Source organism: Saccoglossus kowalevskii, chromosome 20 (genome assembly GCF_978046115.1).
Source record: "Saccoglossus kowalevskii chromosome 20, keSacKowa6.1, whole genome shotgun sequence".
NCBI classification, from domain to species: domain Eukaryota; kingdom Metazoa; phylum Hemichordata; class Enteropneusta; family Harrimaniidae; genus Saccoglossus; species Saccoglossus kowalevskii.
In genome coordinates this window covers 23,476,555-23,495,372 of record NC_140660.1, presented here as the reverse complement: position 1 = coordinate 23,495,372, position 18,818 = coordinate 23,476,555, and the positions used below count along the sequence as shown (strand labels likewise).

The window sequence follows — 18,818 nt, the reverse complement described above, 5'->3', positions numbered from 1 at the left end:
GCAAAATGGCGACGATCGTGCCTGTGTTTTGAATGCACTACCGTTCAAAGTTTAAACAACACCACCGGAAAATTTGTTGGGGCTGCTAGCGTCATATTCACATGTCCAGATCGTGTATATCGCTTCGTGGCAGTGTATAAGTAAGTATTTCTTCTGATAACAGTTATAATTCTGCGGAAAATACTAATTGTCTTAAAATAACTATATGACGAATACAGTCGAAACCAGCCAGTTTTGAATTCGGCCGACGGTCGGCGGTTGAACTCGGCCAGGTTATGTGTTAATAGGTGTGTGAATGGTGTGTTAATAGCTGCGGACCCAACTATTTTTTCCTGGCCGAGTTCGGCTGCCACCATCATTGACAACACCAGCTGCAGTTCGCTAGTTCCATCACAGGGAGCCCAGGAACTATGATAAACTGTAACGCAGTCCCTATGAGCGGGGGGGGGGGGGGTATCGGCTGATATCTCGTGTAAGAAATAGACAAGGGATGAAGGCTCCAGCCAGCTCACATTTTTTAAACTCGAAAAAACAGTCAAAAAGAATGAAAGATAAAATATAACAAAAATACCAGGTTGAAGAATATTAGTTGCTCTTTCAAATTTCACCAAAGCCTTACTTACATTTTACTGATATCTGCAGAATAAATCAAAAAAACTACACAAATTGACTCCATTTATGAATAATTAACAGTTTGCCCGAACACATGGCACAGTTGGAGGTGTGGCCCAGGTCAAACCTCATACTTGTGATTGCTATTAGAAGAACGCATTGGATTGTGGGAAAATGTTTATCAACACAAATGTTGCACATGTGCAGCGCAACGACTATCGCCCTTTCAAATAGTATTAAATTTAAATGCCCCACCCTAACTTTTATCTTCAATTCAGTTGTATATGCTCCTCTAGATAATTATACATGTCCCTATACGTATAAGGGACGTATAATTAAAGCGAGAGAGTCGTCATATACGTATAATTAAAGCGAGGGAGTCGTCACCTGTGCACGCGCTGGAATTGAGTCCTAAGCGATGATAAAAACACACGCTAAAAATGCAAAGGCTTATGGGTAGACGCTTGTTTGTAAACAGTGACACGCTATGACCATCTGATGTAGGTGACGACTCCCCCGCTTTAAATTGGTGAAGCATTAAGGGGTATAAAAAAAACTCTTCAATTGCCACCTCTAGGTTATATTATTGCCACTGTCAGGTTAAGGGATCTCGGCACGCGTGTTCAAATTAGTCGAGACCCACACTGGGACCCACTCGGCTTGTGCCAAAATCACGCCCTCATTAGTCGATCTGTTATCTGACCCAAACATGGAAAATGATACCCATATGGAATTGTATCTTATTATATTATATGTTATTACGAGTCATCATGCACATGAACGGCAAAGAAGATTCGAAAAACAAATATTTTTTTCACGTCAATGTACCGTAGTATTGTAAGGAAATACCAGTTACAGCAGCACATAAAAATGCATCGCTGATGACGGTTTGCATTCATTTCATTAATCACTACAGCATCCGATCATATATAGCTTCACTTACCTCTGTTGTCATGTCACATTGTGTCAACACAGGTGGCGCTATTCAGCACAGACCTGTGTCTTATGATGCATAACTAGCCTCTGAGGGCTAAATATCTATCCGCCACCATTTTACTCGACGCTTTTTCCGCGGAACTATATACAAGTATTTTTCTTGTTTTGAACACATTCTCCCCCGATTTTTAGCAAGATTTAATCTTCAATGAGTTGACCAATAAAATACTCATCAGAATGTCTTATTTTATTAACATTAAAATGCATGTAATTTGGAAGAAAATCGCATTGACACGCAGATCGCTGCAAACCAACTGAATAGTGCCACCTGTGTTGACACAATGTGGAAATAGTTCCGACCACTTTTCTCAAAGTTCCACGCGCGGTATGTGTCAGATCGGTTGGTTTGTGGCGATCTGAGTGTCAATGGTCATGCCATAGTTGTATGAATCAGTACCTGTTCTCCTAAATTCACCACTGAGGGCGTAATTTCAGTTTGTGCTGAGCATTCAGATAGCAAATCTTGGCACGTGCCAAAATCTCTATCGTGAACGCCAATAATATTAAGTAGTGTAAACACGTTACATTGCATTGACTGCAGCATAATTACTCTACAAAAGAATGCATTAGGTAGCAAACAGCACAGGGATTGAGTTAAAATACCATCATGTACAAATTTAGTATAACCAATGTATTTTTATCTCCGATGACAAGTCCATCCACCTGCTTTCTTCATTGGCCCTTCTGCAAAAAAATCTCTGCAAATCTCTGACATGATCTCATTCCACTAAGGCCATATAAAATAAATTCTGTGGTTCTGGTAACCCTACCAACCACGTTGTGGGGAAAATCAAAAATTTCTTTTTATTTAAATGAATTAAAATATATTTATTTCAGAACATTTATTGTCTCCATTAATATTTTACAGAAATGCCACGGAAGAAGTATTGGAGAAAAGGTGCTGCGTTGAGAAGAAGGGTAAATGATATAATTGCATTTGTTGTTCTTCAGGCCATACATACTGGTGCTATGTGTGACCCCTTCATGTCATACCTCCTGGAGCTATGTGTGACTCCGTCAGGCCATACAGTACTCATTTCGCCCAGCCTCCCGCCCGCTTCCGGATTTCGATCGCTTTTTTTTTCGCTCGCTTTGTTCAATTCGACCGCGCAATTTCCGCTTTTTTTTCGACCGCGCAAATCCGGAAGTATCCGCTCGCGCAATCGCTCGCTCGCTCGCTCGCCTGACAGAGCAACCGCCCGCATTTACAGTTCATTACCTACTGTTTCATGTACAAGTGTGTCATTTTTGTTTTTATGATGTTAAAATAAGAATAAATACAATCAAAATTTTATAGAACGACCGTTGAAAAAATACGGTGGATCACACGGCCATATAAAATTGGTAATAATACATACGCGTAGCAATAATGTCCACCATAAACAAGATCGAACCAAACATGTGAAATCAAATACGACACAACTAATATGAAATAAAACCATTCTATTTTTGGTGGAGAGCTAAAAATGTCTACTGTAGAGTATGGTATTCATTGAGTAACCGTGTATAGGGTGACGGTTGTCATGTACGCATGGTTTGGGTTTAAGGCGGGTCAAGTTGTAGATATGTAAATCTATGGCACCTATAACAATTGAAGAATATCTGCAGGAATAGTAAGACTGTGAAAAAAAACGACCAATCGATTGTTATAGAATGACAGCAGTGTAAAATTTGTCAAACAAATACAATACTTGCAAATGTAATGTCGGCCAGCGCCCATCTTACTTGTCCGAAGTTGTCGAAACCGACATCAATGGAGATCGCGTTTTTAACTAGGCGGCTGGCAAGCGGACTAACACGTTACATAAACTTGTTGAATTACAATTATGGTTTTTATTTTTGCGCCCAATGTCTCGTTATAAAATAAAGGATTCAAAGTTTGCAGGGTATTCCGTTTTTTGCGAACTCTGGGCAAAATACTTTCATGAGCTGTACGCAGTTCACTTACAGCCAAAACAAAGTCAGCTTGGACATTAAGTTGTGAGACGCGACAAAACAAACGCTGCCAGTGATATATTATTACGTGAATAAAAAAAACAAAATAAACGCAATCAAAGGCGCCGACCACACGCTTAGGAAATAAATAGAACGCGTTGCTAAGAGGAATCGCACCTGCATCTCCACGACGTCTCCGGTCATGAGCAGGGTTTGCCGCGTCTTAGAAAAATTGAAAGTTAAAAAGGAATCAGTGTCGGGGAACCATTCACAATGTTTGCATGAAAAATCCCCCGCGAAAACCTTTTTTTTTCTGTTACAAACACTATGGTACCTGAATCCCGATTAATTCATAAATATGAATCGTTAAGGGTCAATTTCCTGCAATCCTTCAAGATTAAATTTGCCTCCGAAAATCTTTCTAACGATGACCTGGAAGATTGCCATGATTGAGTGCCACCATTTCTGTTCTAAGATTTATTCAGTATAATAATACAAATGTTCACCCCAACAGAGGTGCACATACAGTTTTAGCGACCCGAAGAGCTCATTGTCAACCGAGGCGAAGCACTACGATAAACACTTTCCGTTCCCAATAAATAATAATAATAATAACACAAAAAAAAAACTTCTCGTTCCCGACATTATGAAATTCTTTCGTTTTGGGGGAAAAACCCTGAAAAAAAAAACTGATTTTGACAAGATAATTTAGAAATTGATATTAAGAATAATTCATAACGAAATGTATTCCATATGTACCCATAATTTTTTTTCATAATTACTGATTACACACGAATATTACAGAAAAAAATAATTTGCTATATTATCTATATTTGTGCCTTTTATTTGTCTTGAATCGTGACTGAAAGGAGCTGGATGAAATTACAAACTATGTAGTGTGTTCGACAACTCATGCATGAACAACCATTTTAATAAATATGATTTTACTTGGTAAAATTACTGTATTTTTCTGCGTTGTTGGTAAAAGTTGAAAATGATGAGATCGAAGGAGTCTCTGTTTTCAACAGCCGTATACATCTAAAACTGCGTCATCGCTAAGTTTTCTTGGTGGACCACGAGCTCTGTTCCTTGTTTGCACGTTATCATGTTCACACAGTCGCAGACATTATTTGTAAGGGTGCTCTTTGAAATATGGCTTGTATATGGGTATATGGCTTGTTCTCACATCAGCATAATTTTTCTCGAATTCACTCATCGCTTTCCCACATGCACTTCTCGTTCTTTGCTGCTAGCTTTTTTGCATCTAATATGTTGTTGTTTTTGTCTTTCTAAACATCGAGTTTATTTTTGACTTTCAACGAGATCGCTTGAATTTTGAATTTGATGACGGTTCGAATTTATCCACTTTTACAGTGATCAACATTGCGTTCGAGTAGAGTTACTAGTAATTATAAGCCTGATTTACATTTTTCTTGCGGTGTTTTTCGTCAATGTATTAAATATAAGTGCTTTGGGAAATAACATAATTATATTGCGCGAGTAAAAGAGTTTGGTGACACTGTCACAACATACTAAAACAGATGTTTTATTTATTTCCAACGCGCGTGGTCGGCGCCTCTGATTGCGTTTATTTTGTATTTTTGTTTTCAAAATGTATCACTGGCTGCGTTTGTTTTGTTTTCCTCAACAAATTAACTGTTCCGAGATCTCTTTCATTTTTCGTCCGGCTGCTGCCAATCCAATAATTCGTCGTCGCATGTACTCAGACAAGCGATTAATCGTCACAGTCATTATACTAGTAGTTTAAGTCCAATTGATTTGTAGAAATTCAGCTATGCGATAATTATATGTGCAGTTTTGTTTTGCGCACCCAGACACGATCAAAAGTTAACCAATAGATTTTCTGAACTACAGCATTCGTATTACTTGTGCAAATTGAGTAAGAGTCATAATGTGAGTTGCGTCGCAAATAACAAAGTGTCAAATTATTTTGAGCGCCGTTCGGAATAAATTTAGTCAAAATCACACTGAAACACACACACACACAACACACAAATACTAGTACTCAATAATATCGCGATTGACCAGTCATATAGCTGCTTGAACTACACACACAAGGACGTAAATATGTAAATACAGGTCACAGTTCGACTTGCATAGCAAACGTTACAATGTGTCAAGTGATTTGAAGGCGTCTTTTTTCCAAAACAGAGAAGCAATAGGCGTTGTATTTTGAATCGTCATTAAAACCTAAATTTATTACGAATAAAAACTTAAGTTTATACATACAATGTACGATCATTGTTACTCCAGCGGTCGGTTGGCAAGCGGACGGTGTATCTAAAGCCAGTCATAGTAGGAGCGAGCGAGCGAACAAAAGCGAACGCGAGCGAGCGGAAAAAAAGCGGTCGGTTTCCGGTCGGAAAGCAGCGAGCGGTCGGAAATTAAGCGATAAGCGGTCGGAAAAAAAGCGATAAAAGCGGAAGGTTGGGCGGAATGAGTACTGTACATCCTGGTGCTATGCACAACTCCTTCAGATCATACATACTGGTGCTATCTGTGACCCCTTCAGGTCATACATCCTGGTGCTATCTGTGACCCCTTCAGGTCATACATACTGGTGCTATGTGTGACCCCTTCAGGTCATACATCCTGGTGCTATGCACGACTCCTTCAGATTATATATACTGGTGCTATGTGTGACCCCTTCAGATCATACATACTTGTGCTATGTGTGACCCCTTCAGGTCATACATCCTGGTGCTATGCACAACTCCTTCAGATCATACATCCTGGTGCTATCTGTGACCCCTTCAGGTCATACATCCTGGTGCTATCTGTGACCCCTTCAGGTCATACATACTGGTGCTATGTGTGACCCCTTCAGGTCATACATCCTGGTGCTATGCACGACTCCTTCAGATCATACATACTGGTGCTATGTGTGACCCCTTCAGATCATACATACTTGTGCTATGTGTGACCCCTTCAGGTCATACATCCTGGTGCTATGCACGACTCCTTCAGATCATACATACTGGTGCTATGTGTGAGCCCTTCAGGTCATACATACTGGTGCTATGCATGACCCCTTCAGGTCATACATCCTGATGCTATGCATGACCCTTTCAGATCATACATAATGGTGCTATGCATGACCCCTTCAGGTCGTACATTCTGATGCTATGCATGACCCCTTCAGATCATACATAATGGTGCTATGTGTGACCCCTTCAGGTCATACATCCTGATGCTATGCATGACCCCTTCAGGTCATACATCCTGATGCTATGCATGACCCCTTCAGATCATACATACTGGTGCTATGTGTGACCCCTTCAGGTCATACATCCTGGTGCTATGCATGACCCCTTCAGGCCATACATCCTGGTGCTATGCACGACTTCTTCAGATCATACATACTGGTGCTATGTGTGACCCCTTCAGGTCATACATCCTGGTGCTATGCACGACTCTTTCAGATCATACACCCTGGTGCTATCTGTGACCCCTTCAGATCATACATACTGGTGCTATGTGTGACCCCTTCAGGTCATACATCCTGGTGCTATGCACGACTCCTTCAGATCATACACCCTGGTGCTATCTGTGACCCCTTCAGGTCATACATCCTGGTGCTATGTGTAACCCCTTCAGATCATACATCCTGGTGCTATGCATGACCCCTTCAGATCATACATCCTGGTGCTATGCATGACCCCTTCAGGCCATACATCCTGGTGCTATGCACGACTTCTTCAGATCATACATACTGGTGCTATGTGTGACCCCTTCAGGTCATACATCCTGGTGCTATCTGTGACCCCTTCAGGTCATACATACTGATGCTATGTGTGACCCCTTCAGATCATACATCCTGGTGCTATGCATGACCCCTTCAGGCCATACATTCTGGTGCTATGCACGACTTCTTCAGATCATACATACTGGTGCTATGTGTGACCCCTTCAGGTCATACATCCTGGTGCTATGCACGACTCCTTCAGATCATACATACTGGTGCTGTGTGTGAGCCCTTCAGGTCATACATCCTGGTGCTATGCATGACCCCTTCAGGTCATACATCCTGATGCTATGCATGACTCCTTCAGATCATACATACTGGTGCTATGTGTGACCCCTTCAGGTCATACATCCTGTTGCTATGTGTGACCCCATAAGGTCATACATCCTGGTACTATGAATGACCCCTTCAGGTCATACACCCTGGTGCTATGCATGACCCCGTCAGGTCATACATCCTGTTGCTATGCATGACCCCGTCAGGTCATACATCCTGTTGCTACATGTGACCCCATAAGGTCATACATCCTGGTACTATGAATGACCCTGTCAGGTCATACATCCTGGTGCAATGCCCGACCCTTCAGGTCATACATCCTGGTTTTATGTGTAACCCTGTTAGGTCATACATCCTGGTTTTATGTGTGACCCCTTCAGGTCTTACATCCTAGTACTTCAGTGAGCATGAATAAGATCCATTTATAACTGATCAATAACATTTATTTTTACTTTATAATGACAGTGGATGGCTTGTAATACTTTCTAGTAACCTTACTTAGCCATATTTTTTTAAAACACACACTTTTGTTTTATGCAAATTAGTTATTAGTTATTAGCCATGTTCAACTCACAAAAATATATATTTAATTTTCTTTATTTGAGGTAGTTGATAGTTGATGACCAGAACGTGACTGGCAGTTGATGACCAGAACATAACAAGCAGTTGATGACCAGAACGCGACTGGCAGTTGATGACTAGAACGTGACTGGCAGTTGATGACCAGAACGTGACTGGCAGTTCAGTTGATGACCAGAACATGACTGGCAGTTCAGTTGATGACCAGAACGTGACTGGCAGTTCAGTTGATGACCAGAACGTGACTGGCAGTTGATGACCAGAACGTGACTGGCAGTTGATGACCAGATCGTGACTGGCAGTTGATGACCAGAACGTGACTGGCAGTTGATGACCAGAACGTGACTGGCAATTGATGACCAGAACGTGACTGGCAGTTGATGACCAGAACAAGACTGGCAGTTGATGACCAGAACAAGACTGGCAGTTGATGACCAGAACGTGACTGGCAGTTGATGACCAGAACGTGACTGGCAGTTGATGACTAGAACATGGCTGGCAGTTGATGACCAGAACGTGACTGGCAGTTGATGACCAGAACGTGACTGGCAGTTGATGACCAGAACATGACTGGCAGTTGATGACCAGAACGTGACTGGCAGTTGATGACCAGAACGTGACTGGCAGTTGATGACCAGAACGTGACTGGCAGTTGATGACCAGAACGTGACTGGCAGTTGATGACCAGAACGTGACTGGCAGTTGATGACTAGAACGTGACTGGCAGTTGATGACCAGAACGTGACTGGCAGTTGATGACCAGAACGTGACTGGCAGTTTAGTTGATGACCAGAACGTGACTGGCAGTTGATGACCAGAACGTGACTGGCAGTTGATGACCAGAACGTGACTGGCAGTTGATGACCAGAACGTGACTGGCAGTCGATGACCAGAACGTAACTGGCAGTCGATGACCAGAACGTGACTGGCAGTCGATGACCAGAACGTGACTGGCAGTTGATGACCAGAACGTGACTGGCAGTTGATGACCAGAATGTGACTGGCAGTTGATGACCAGAACGTGACTGGCCATTGATGACCAGAACGTGACTGGCAGCTGTTGACCAGAACGTGACTGACAGTTGATGACCAGAACATGACTGGCAGTTGATGACCAGAACATAACAAGCGGTTTATGACCAGAACGTGACTGGCAGTTGATGACCAGTACGTGACTGGCAGTTGATGACCAGAACGTGACTGGCAGTTGATGACCAGAACGTGACTGGCAGTTGATGACCAGAACGTGACTGGCAGTTGATGACCAGAACGTGACTGGCAGTTGATGACCAGAACGTGACTGTCAGTTGATGACCAGAACGTGACTGGCAGTTCAGTTGATGACCAGAACGTGACTGGCAGTTGATGACCAGAACGTGACTGGCAGTTGATGACCAGAATGTGACTGGCAGTCGATGACCAGAACGCGACTGGCAGTTGATGACCAGAACATAACAAGCAGTTGATGACTAGAACGTGACTAACAGTTGATGACCAGAACGTGACTGGCAGTTGATGACCTGAACGTGACTGGCAGTTGATGACCTGAACGTGACTGGCAGTTGATGACCAGAACGTGACTGGCAGTTGATGACCAGAACGTGACTGGCAGTTCAGTTGATGACCAGAACGTGACTGGCAGTTGATGACCAGAACGTGACTGGCAGTTGATGACCAGAATGTGACTGGCAGTCGATGACCAGAACGTGACTGGCAGTTGATGACCAGAACATAACAAGCAGTTGATGACTAGAACGTGACTGACAGTTGATGACCAGAACGTGACTGGCAGTTGATGACCAGAACGTGACTGGCAGTTGATGACCTGAACGTGACTGGCAGTTGATGACCTGAACGTGACTGGCAGTTGATGACCAGAACGTGACTGGCAGTTGATGACCAGAACGTGACTGGCAGTTGATGACCAGAACGTGACTGGCAGTTGATGACCAGAACGTGACTGGCCATTGATGACCAGAACGTGACTGGCAGCTGTTGACCAGAACGTGACTGACAGTTGATGACCAGAACATGACTGGCAGTTGATGACCAGAACATAACAAGCGGTTTATGACCAGAACGTGACTGGCAGTTGATGACCAGTACGTGACTGGCAGTTGATGACCAGAACGTGACTGGCAGTTGATGACCAGAACGTGACTGGCAGTTGATGACCAGAACATGACTGGCAGTTGATGACCAGAACGTGACTGGCAGTTGATGACCAGAACGTGACTGTCAGTTGATGACCAGAACGTGACTGGCAGTTCAGTTGATGACCAGAACGTGACTGGCAGTTGATGACCAGAACGTGACTGGCAGTTGATGACCAGAACGTGACTGGCAGTCGATGACCAGAACGTGACTGGCAGTTGATGACCAGAACATAACAAGCAGTTGATGACTAGAACGTGACTGACAGTTGATGACCAGAACGTGACTGGCAGTTGATGACCAGAACGTGACTGGCAGTTGATGACCTGAACGTGACTGGCAGTTGATGACCTGAACGTGACTGGCAGTTGATGACCAGAACGTGACTGGCAGTTGATGACCAGAACGTGACTGGCAGTTGATGACCAGAACGTGACTGGCAGTTGATGACCAGAACGTGACTGGCAGTTGATGACCAGAACGTGACTGGCAGTTGATGACCAGAATATGACTGGCAGTTGATGACCAGAACGTGACTGGCAGTTGATGACCAGAACGTGACTGGCAGTTGATGACCAGAACGTGACTGGCAGTTGATGACCAGAACGTGACTGGCAGTTGATGACCAGAACGTGACTGGCAGTTGATGACCAGAACGTGACTGGCAGTTGATGACTAGAACGTGACTGGCAGTTGATGACCAGAACGTGACTGGCAGTTGATGACCAGAACGTGACTGGCAGTTTAGTTGATGACCAGAACGTGACTGGCAGTTGATGACCAGAACGTGACTGGCAGTTGATGACCAGAACGTGACTGGCAGTTGATGACCAGAACGTGACTGGCAGTCGATGACCAGAACGTAACTGGCAGTCGATGACCAGAACGTGACTGGCAGTCGATGACCAGAACGTGACTGGCAGTTGATGACCAGAACGTGACTGGCAGTTGATGACCAGAATGTGACTGGCAGTTGATGACCAGAACGTGACTGGCCATTGATGACCAGAACGTGACTGGCAGCTGTTGACCAGAACGTGACTGACAGTTGATGACCAGAACATGACTGGCAGTTGATGACCAGAACATAACAAGCGGTTTATGACCAGAACGTGACTGGCAGTTGATGACCAGTACGTGACTGGCAGTTGATGACCAGAACGTGACTGGCAGTTGATGACCAGAACGTGACTGGCAGTTGATGACCAGAACGTGACTGGCAGTTGATGACCAGAACGTGACTGTCAGTTGATGACCAGAACGTGACTGGCAGTTCAGTTGATGACCAGAACGTGACTGGCAGTTGATGACCAGAACGTGACTGGCAGTTGATGACCAGAATGTGACTGGCAGTCGATGACCAGAACGCGACTGGCAGTTGATGACCAGAACATAACAAGCAGTTGATGACTAGAACGTGACTAACAGTTGATGACCAGAACGTGACTGGCAGTTGATGACCTGAACGTGACTGGCAGTTGATGACCTGAACGTGACTGGCAGTTGATGACCAGAACGTGACTGGCAGTTCAGTTGATGACCAGAACGTGACTGGCAGTTGATGACCAGAACGTGACTGGCAGTTGATGACCAGAATGTGACTGGCAGTCGATGACCAGAACGTGACTGGCAGTTGATGACCAGAACATAACAAGCAGTTGATGACTAGAACGTGACTGACAGTTGATGACCAGAACGTGACTGGCAGTTGATGACCAGAACGTGACTGGCAGTTGATGACCTGAACGTGACTGGCAGTTGATGACCTGAACGTGACTGGCAGTTGATGACCAGAACGTGACTGGCAGTTGATGACCAGAACGTGACTGGCAGTTGATGACCAGAACGTGACTGGCAGTTGATGACCAGAACGTGACTGGCCATTGATGACCAGAACGTGACTGGCAGCTGTTGACCAGAACGTGACTGACAGTTGATGACCAGAACATGACTGGCAGTTGATGACCAGAACATAACAAGCGGTTTATGACCAGAACGTGACTGGCAGTTGATGACCAGTACGTGACTGGCAGTTGATGACCAGAACGTGACTGGCAGTTGATGACCAGAACGTGACTGGCAGTTGATGACCAGAACATGACTGGCAGTTGATGACCAGAACGTGACTGGCAGTTGATGACCAGAACGTGACTGTCAGTTGATGACCAGAACGTGACTGGCAGTTCAGTTGATGACCAGAACGTGACTGGCAGTTGATGACCAGAACGTGACTGGCAGTTGATGACCAGAACGTGACTGGCAGTCGATGACCAGAACGTGACTGGCAGTTGATGACCAGAACATAACAAGCAGTTGATGACTAGAACGTGACTGACAGTTGATGACCAGAACGTGACTGGCAGTTGATGACCAGAACGTGACTGGCAGTTGATGACCTGAACGTGACTGGCAGTTGATGACCTGAACGTGACTGGCAGTTGATGACCAGAACGTGACTGGCAGTTGATGACCAGAACGTGACTGGCAGTTGATGACCAGAACGTGACTGGCAGTTGATGACCAGAACGTGACTGGCAGTTGATGACCAGAACGTGACTGGCAGTTGATGACCAGAATTTGACTGGCAGTTGATGACCAGAACGTGACTGTCAGTTGATGACCAGAACGTGACTGGCAGTTGATGACCAGAACGTGACTGGCAGTTGATGACCAGAACGTGACTGGCAGTTGATGACCAGAACATAACAAGCAGTTGATGACTAGAACGTGACTGGCAGTTGATGACCAGAACGTGACTGGCAGTTGATGACCAGAACGTGACTGGCAGTTGATGACCTGAACGTGACTGGCAGTTGATGACCTGAACGTGACTGGCAGTTGATGACCAGAACGTGACTGGCAGTTGATGACCAGAACGTGACTGGCAGTTGATGACCAGAACGTGACTGGCAGTTGATGACCAGAACGTGACTGGCAGTTCAGTTGATGACCAGAACGTGACTGGCAGTTGATGGCCAGAACGTGACTGGCAGTTGATGACCAGAACGTGACTGGCAGTTGATGACCAGAACGTGACTGGCAATTGATGACCAGAACGTGACTGGCAATTGATGACCAGAACGTGACTGGCAGTTTATGACCAGAACGTGACTGGCAGTTGATGACCAGAACGTGACTGGCAGTTGATGACCAGAACGTGACTGGCAATTGATGACCAGAACGTGACTGGCAGTTGATGACCAGAACGTGACTGGCAGTTGATGACCAGAATGTGACTGGCAGTTGATGACCAGAACGTGACTGGCAGTTGATGACCAGAATGTGACTGGCAGTTGATGACCAGAACGTGACTGGCAGTCGATGACCAGAACGTGACTGGCAGTCGATGACCAGAACGTGACTGGCAGTCGATGACCAGAACGTGACTGGCAGTTGATGACCAGAACGTGACTGGCAGTTGATGACCAGAACGTGACTGGCAGTTGATGACCAGAACGTGACTGGCAGTTGATGACCAGAACGTGACTGGCAGTTGATGACCAGAACGTGACTGGCAGTTGATGACTAGAACGTGACTGGCAGTTGATGACCAGAACGTGACTGGCAGTTGATGACCAGAACGTGACTGGCAGTTTAGTTGATGACCAGAACGTGACTGGCAGTTGATGACCAGAACGTGACTGGCAGTTGATGACCAGAACGTGACTGGCAGTTGATGACCAGAACGTGACTGGCAGTCGATGACCAGAACGTAACTGGCAGTCGATGACCAGAACGTGACTGGCAGTCGATGACCAGAACGTGACTGGCAGTTGATGACCAGAACGTGACTGGCAGTTGATGACCAGAATGTGACTGGCAGTTGATGACCAGAACGTGACTGGCCATTGATGACCAGAACGTGACTGGCAGCTGTTGACCAGAACGTGACTGACAGTTGATGACCAGAACATGACTGGCAGTTGATGACCAGAACATAACAAGCGGTTTATGACCAGAACGTGACTGGCAGTTGATGACCAGTACGTGACTGGCAGTTGATGACCAGAACGTGACTGGCAGTTGATGACCAGAACGTGACTGGCAGTTGATGACCAGAACGTGACTGGCAGTTGATGACCAGAACGTGACTGGCAGTTGATGACCAGAACGTGACTGTCAGTTGATGACCAGAACGTGACTGGCAGTTCAGTTGATGACCAGAACGTGACTGGCAGTTGATGACCAGAACGTGACTGGCAGTTGATGACCAGAATGTGACTGGCAGTCGATGACCAGAACGCGACTGGCAGTTGATGACCAGAACATAACAAGCAGTTGATGACTAGAACGTGACTAACAGTTGATGACCAGAACGTGACTGGCAGTTGATGACCTGAACGTGACTGGCAGTTGATGACCTGAACGTGACTGGCAGTTGATGACCAGAACGTGACTGGCAGTTGATGACCAGAACGTGACTGGCAGTTCAGTTGATGACCAGAACGTGACTGGCAGTTGATGACCAGAACGTGACTGGCAGTTGATGACCAGAATGTGACTGGCAGTCGATGACCAGAACGTGACTGGCAGTTGATGACCAGAACATAACAAGCAGTTGATGACTAGAACGTGACTGACAGTTGATGACCAGAACGTGACTGGCAGTTGATGACCAGAACGTGACTGGCAGTTGATGACCTGAACGTGACTGGCAGTTGATGACCTGAACGTGACTGGCAGTTGATGACCAGAACGTGACTGGCAGTTGATGACCAGAACGTGACTGGCAGTTGATGACCAGAACGTGACTGGCAGTTGATGACCAGAACGTGACTGGCCATTGATGACCAGAACGTGACTGGCAGCTGTTGACCAGAACGTGACTGACAGTTGATGACCAGAACATGACTGGCAGTTGATGACCAGAACATAACAAGCGGTTTATGACCAGAACGTGACTGGCAGTTGATGACCAGTACGTGACTGGCAGTTGATGACCAGAACGTGACTGGCAGTTGATGACCAGAACGTGACTGGCAGTTGATGACCAGAACATGACTGGCAGTTGATGACCAGAACGTGACTGGCAGTTGATGACCAGAACGTGACTGTCAGTTGATGACCAGAACGTGACTGGCAGTTCAGTTGATGACCAGAACGTGACTGGCAGTTGATGACCAGAACGTGACTGGCAGTTGATGACCAGAACGTGACTGGCAGTCGATGACCAGAACGTGACTGGCAGTTGATGACCAGAACATAACAAGCAGTTGATGACTAGAACGTGACTGACAGTTGATGACCAGAACGTGACTGGCAGTTGATGACCAGAACGTGACTGGCAGTTGATGACCTGAACGTGACTGGCAGTTGATGACCTGAACGTGACTGGCAGTTGATGACCAGAACGTGACTGGCAGTTGATGACCAGAACGTGACTGGCAGTTGATGACCAGAACGTGACTGGCAGTTGATGACCAGAACGTGACTGGCAGTTGATGACCAGAACGTGACTGGCAGTTGATGACCAGAATATGACTGGCAGTTGATGACCAGAACGTGACTGGCAGTTGATGACCAGAACGTGACTGGCAGTTGATGACCAGAACGTGACTGGCAGTTGATGACCAGAACGTGACTGGCAGTTGATGACCAGAACGTGACTGGCAGTTGATGACCAGAACGTGACTGGCAGTTGATGACTAGAACGTGACTGGCAGTTGATGACCAGAACGTGACTGGCAGTTGATGACCAGAACGTGACTGGCAGTTTAGTTGATGACCAGAACGTGACTGGCAGTTGATGACCAGAACGTGACTGGCAGTTGATGACCAGAACGTGACTGGCAGTTGATGACCAGAACGTGACTGGCAGTCGATGACCAGAACGTAACTGGCAGTCGATGACCAGAACGTGACTGGCAGTCGATGACCAGAACGTGACTGGCAGTTGATGACCAGAACGTGACTGGCAGTTGATGACCAGAATGTGACTGGCAGTTGATGACCAGAACGTGACTGGCCATTGATGACCAGAACGTGACTGGCAGCTGTTGACCAGAACGTGACTGACAGTTGATGACCAGAACATGACTGGCAGTTGATGACCAGAACATAACAAGCGGTTTATGACCAGAACGTGACTGGCAGTTGATGACCAGTACGTGACTGGCAGTTGATGACCAGAACGTGACTGGCAGTTGATGACCAGAACGTGACTGGCAGTTGATGACCAGAACGTGACTGGCAGTTGATGACCAGAACGTGACTGTCAGTTGATGACCAGAACGTGACTGGCAGTTCAGTTGATGACCAGAACGTGACTGGCAGTTGATGACCAGAACGTGACTGGCAGTTGATGACCAGAATGTGACTGGCAGTCGATGACCAGAACGCGACTGGCAGTTGATGACCAGAACATAACAAGCAGTTGATGACTAGAACGTGACTAACAGTTGATGACCAGAACGTGACTGGCAGTTGATGACCTGAACGTGACTGGCAGTTGATGACCTGAACGTGACTGGCAGTTGATGACCAGAACGTGACTGGCAGTTCAGTTGATGACCAGAACGTGACTGGCAGTTGATGACCAGAACGTGACTGGCAGTTGATGACCAGAATGTGACTGGCAGTCGATGACCAGAACGTGACTGGCAGTTGATGACCAGAACATAACAAGCAGTTGATGACTAGAACGTGACTGACAGTTGATGACCAGAACGTGACTGGCAGTTGATGACCAGAACGTGACTGGCAGTTGATGACCTGAACGTGACTGGCAGTTGATGACCTGAACGTGACTGGCAGTTGATGACCAGAACGTGACTGGCAGTTGATGACCAGTACGTGACTGGCAGTTGATGACCAGAACGTGACTGGCAGTTGATGACCAGAACGTGACTGGCAGTTGATGACCAGAACGTGACTGGCAGTTGATGACCAGAACGTGACTGGCAGTTGATGACCAGAACGTGACTGTCAGTTGATGACCAGAACGTGACTGGCAGTTCAGTTGATGACCAGAACGTGACTGGCAGTTGATGACCAGAACGTGACTGGCAGTTGATGACCAGAATGTGACTGGCAGTCGATGACCAGAACGCGACTGGCAGTTGATGACCAGAACATAACAAGCAGTTGATGACTAGAACGTGACTAACAGTTGATGACCAGAACGTGACTGGCAGTTGATGACCTGAACGTGACTGGCAGTTGATGACCTGAACGTGACTGGCAGTTGATGACCAGAACGTGACTGGCAGTTGATGACCAGAACGTGACTGGCAGTTCAGTTGATGACCAGAACGTGACTGGCAGTTGATGACCAGAACGTGACTGGCAGTTGATGACCAGAATGTGACTGGCAGTCGATGACCAGAACGTGACTGGCAGTTGATGACCAGAACATAACAAGCAGTTGATGACTAGAACGTGACTGACAGTTGATGACCAGAACGTGACTGGCAGTTGATGACCAGAACGTGACTGGCAGTTGATGACCTGAACGTGACTGGCAGTTGATGACCTGAACGTGACTGGCAGTTGATGACCAGAACGTGACTGGCAGTTGATGACCAGAACGTGACTGGCAGTTGATGACCAGAACGTGACTGGCAGTTGATGACCAGAACGTGACTGGCCATTGATGACCAGAACGTGACTGGCAGCTGTTGACCAGAACGTGACTGACAGTTGATGACCAGAACATGACTGGCAGTTGATGACCAGAACATAACAAGCGGTTTATGACCAGAACGTGACTGGCAGTTGATGACCAGTACGTGACTGGCAGTTGATGACCAGAACGTGACTGGCAGTTGATGACCAGAACGTGACTGGCAGTTGATGACCAGAACATGACTGGCAGTTGATGACCAGAACGTGACTGGCAGTTGATGACCAGAACGTGACTGTCAGTTGATGACCAGAACGTGACTGGCAGTTCAGTTGATGACCAGAACGTGACTGGCAGTTGATGACCAGAACGTGACTGGCAGTTGATGACCAGAACGTGACTGGCAGTCGATGACCAGAACGTGACTGGCAGTTGATGACCAGAACATAACAAGCAGTTGATGACTAGAACGTGACTGACAGTTGATGACCAGAACGTGACTGGCAGTTGATGACCAGAACGTGACTGGCAGTTGATGACCTGAACGTGACTGGCAGTTGATGACCTGAACGTGACTGGCAGTTGATGACCAGAACGTGACTGGCAGTTGATGACCAGAACGTGACTGGCAGTTGATGACCAGAACGTGACTGGCAGTTGATGACCAGAACGTGACTGGCAGTTGATGACCAGAACGTGACTGGCAGTTGATGACCAGAATATGACTGGCAGTTGATGACCAGAACGTGACTGGCAGTTGATGACCAGAACGTGACTGGCAGTTGATGACCAGAACGTGACTGGCAGTTGATGACCAGAACGTGACTGGCAGTTGATGACCAGAACGTGACTGGCAGTTGATGACCAGAACGTGACTGGCAGTTGATGACCAGAACGTGACTGGCAGTTGATGACTAGAACGTGACTGGCAGTTGATGA

At 46.2% G+C, this 18,818-nt stretch overlaps 1 protein-coding gene across 2 annotated transcripts in view; it reads left to right on the top strand.

Moving 5' to 3' along the window:
• Nucleotides 1–18,818, top strand: part of LOC144360572 (C3 and PZP-like alpha-2-macroglobulin domain-containing protein 8) — a 33,069-nt gene continuing 14,251 nt past the window's right edge. Inside the window, exons 1-2 of one of the 2 annotated variants that reach the window (XM_085494343.1) lie at nucleotides 1–140; nucleotides 2,477–2,526. In XM_085494343.1, the coding sequence (XP_085350469.1) occupies nucleotides 2,479–2,526 (48 nt within the window). In that variant the 5' untranslated portion in view covers nucleotides 1–140; nucleotides 2,477–2,478. The remainder of the gene's footprint in view (nucleotides 141–2,476; nucleotides 2,527–18,818) is intronic. The other variant, XM_085494344.1, reaches the window with a different exon arrangement.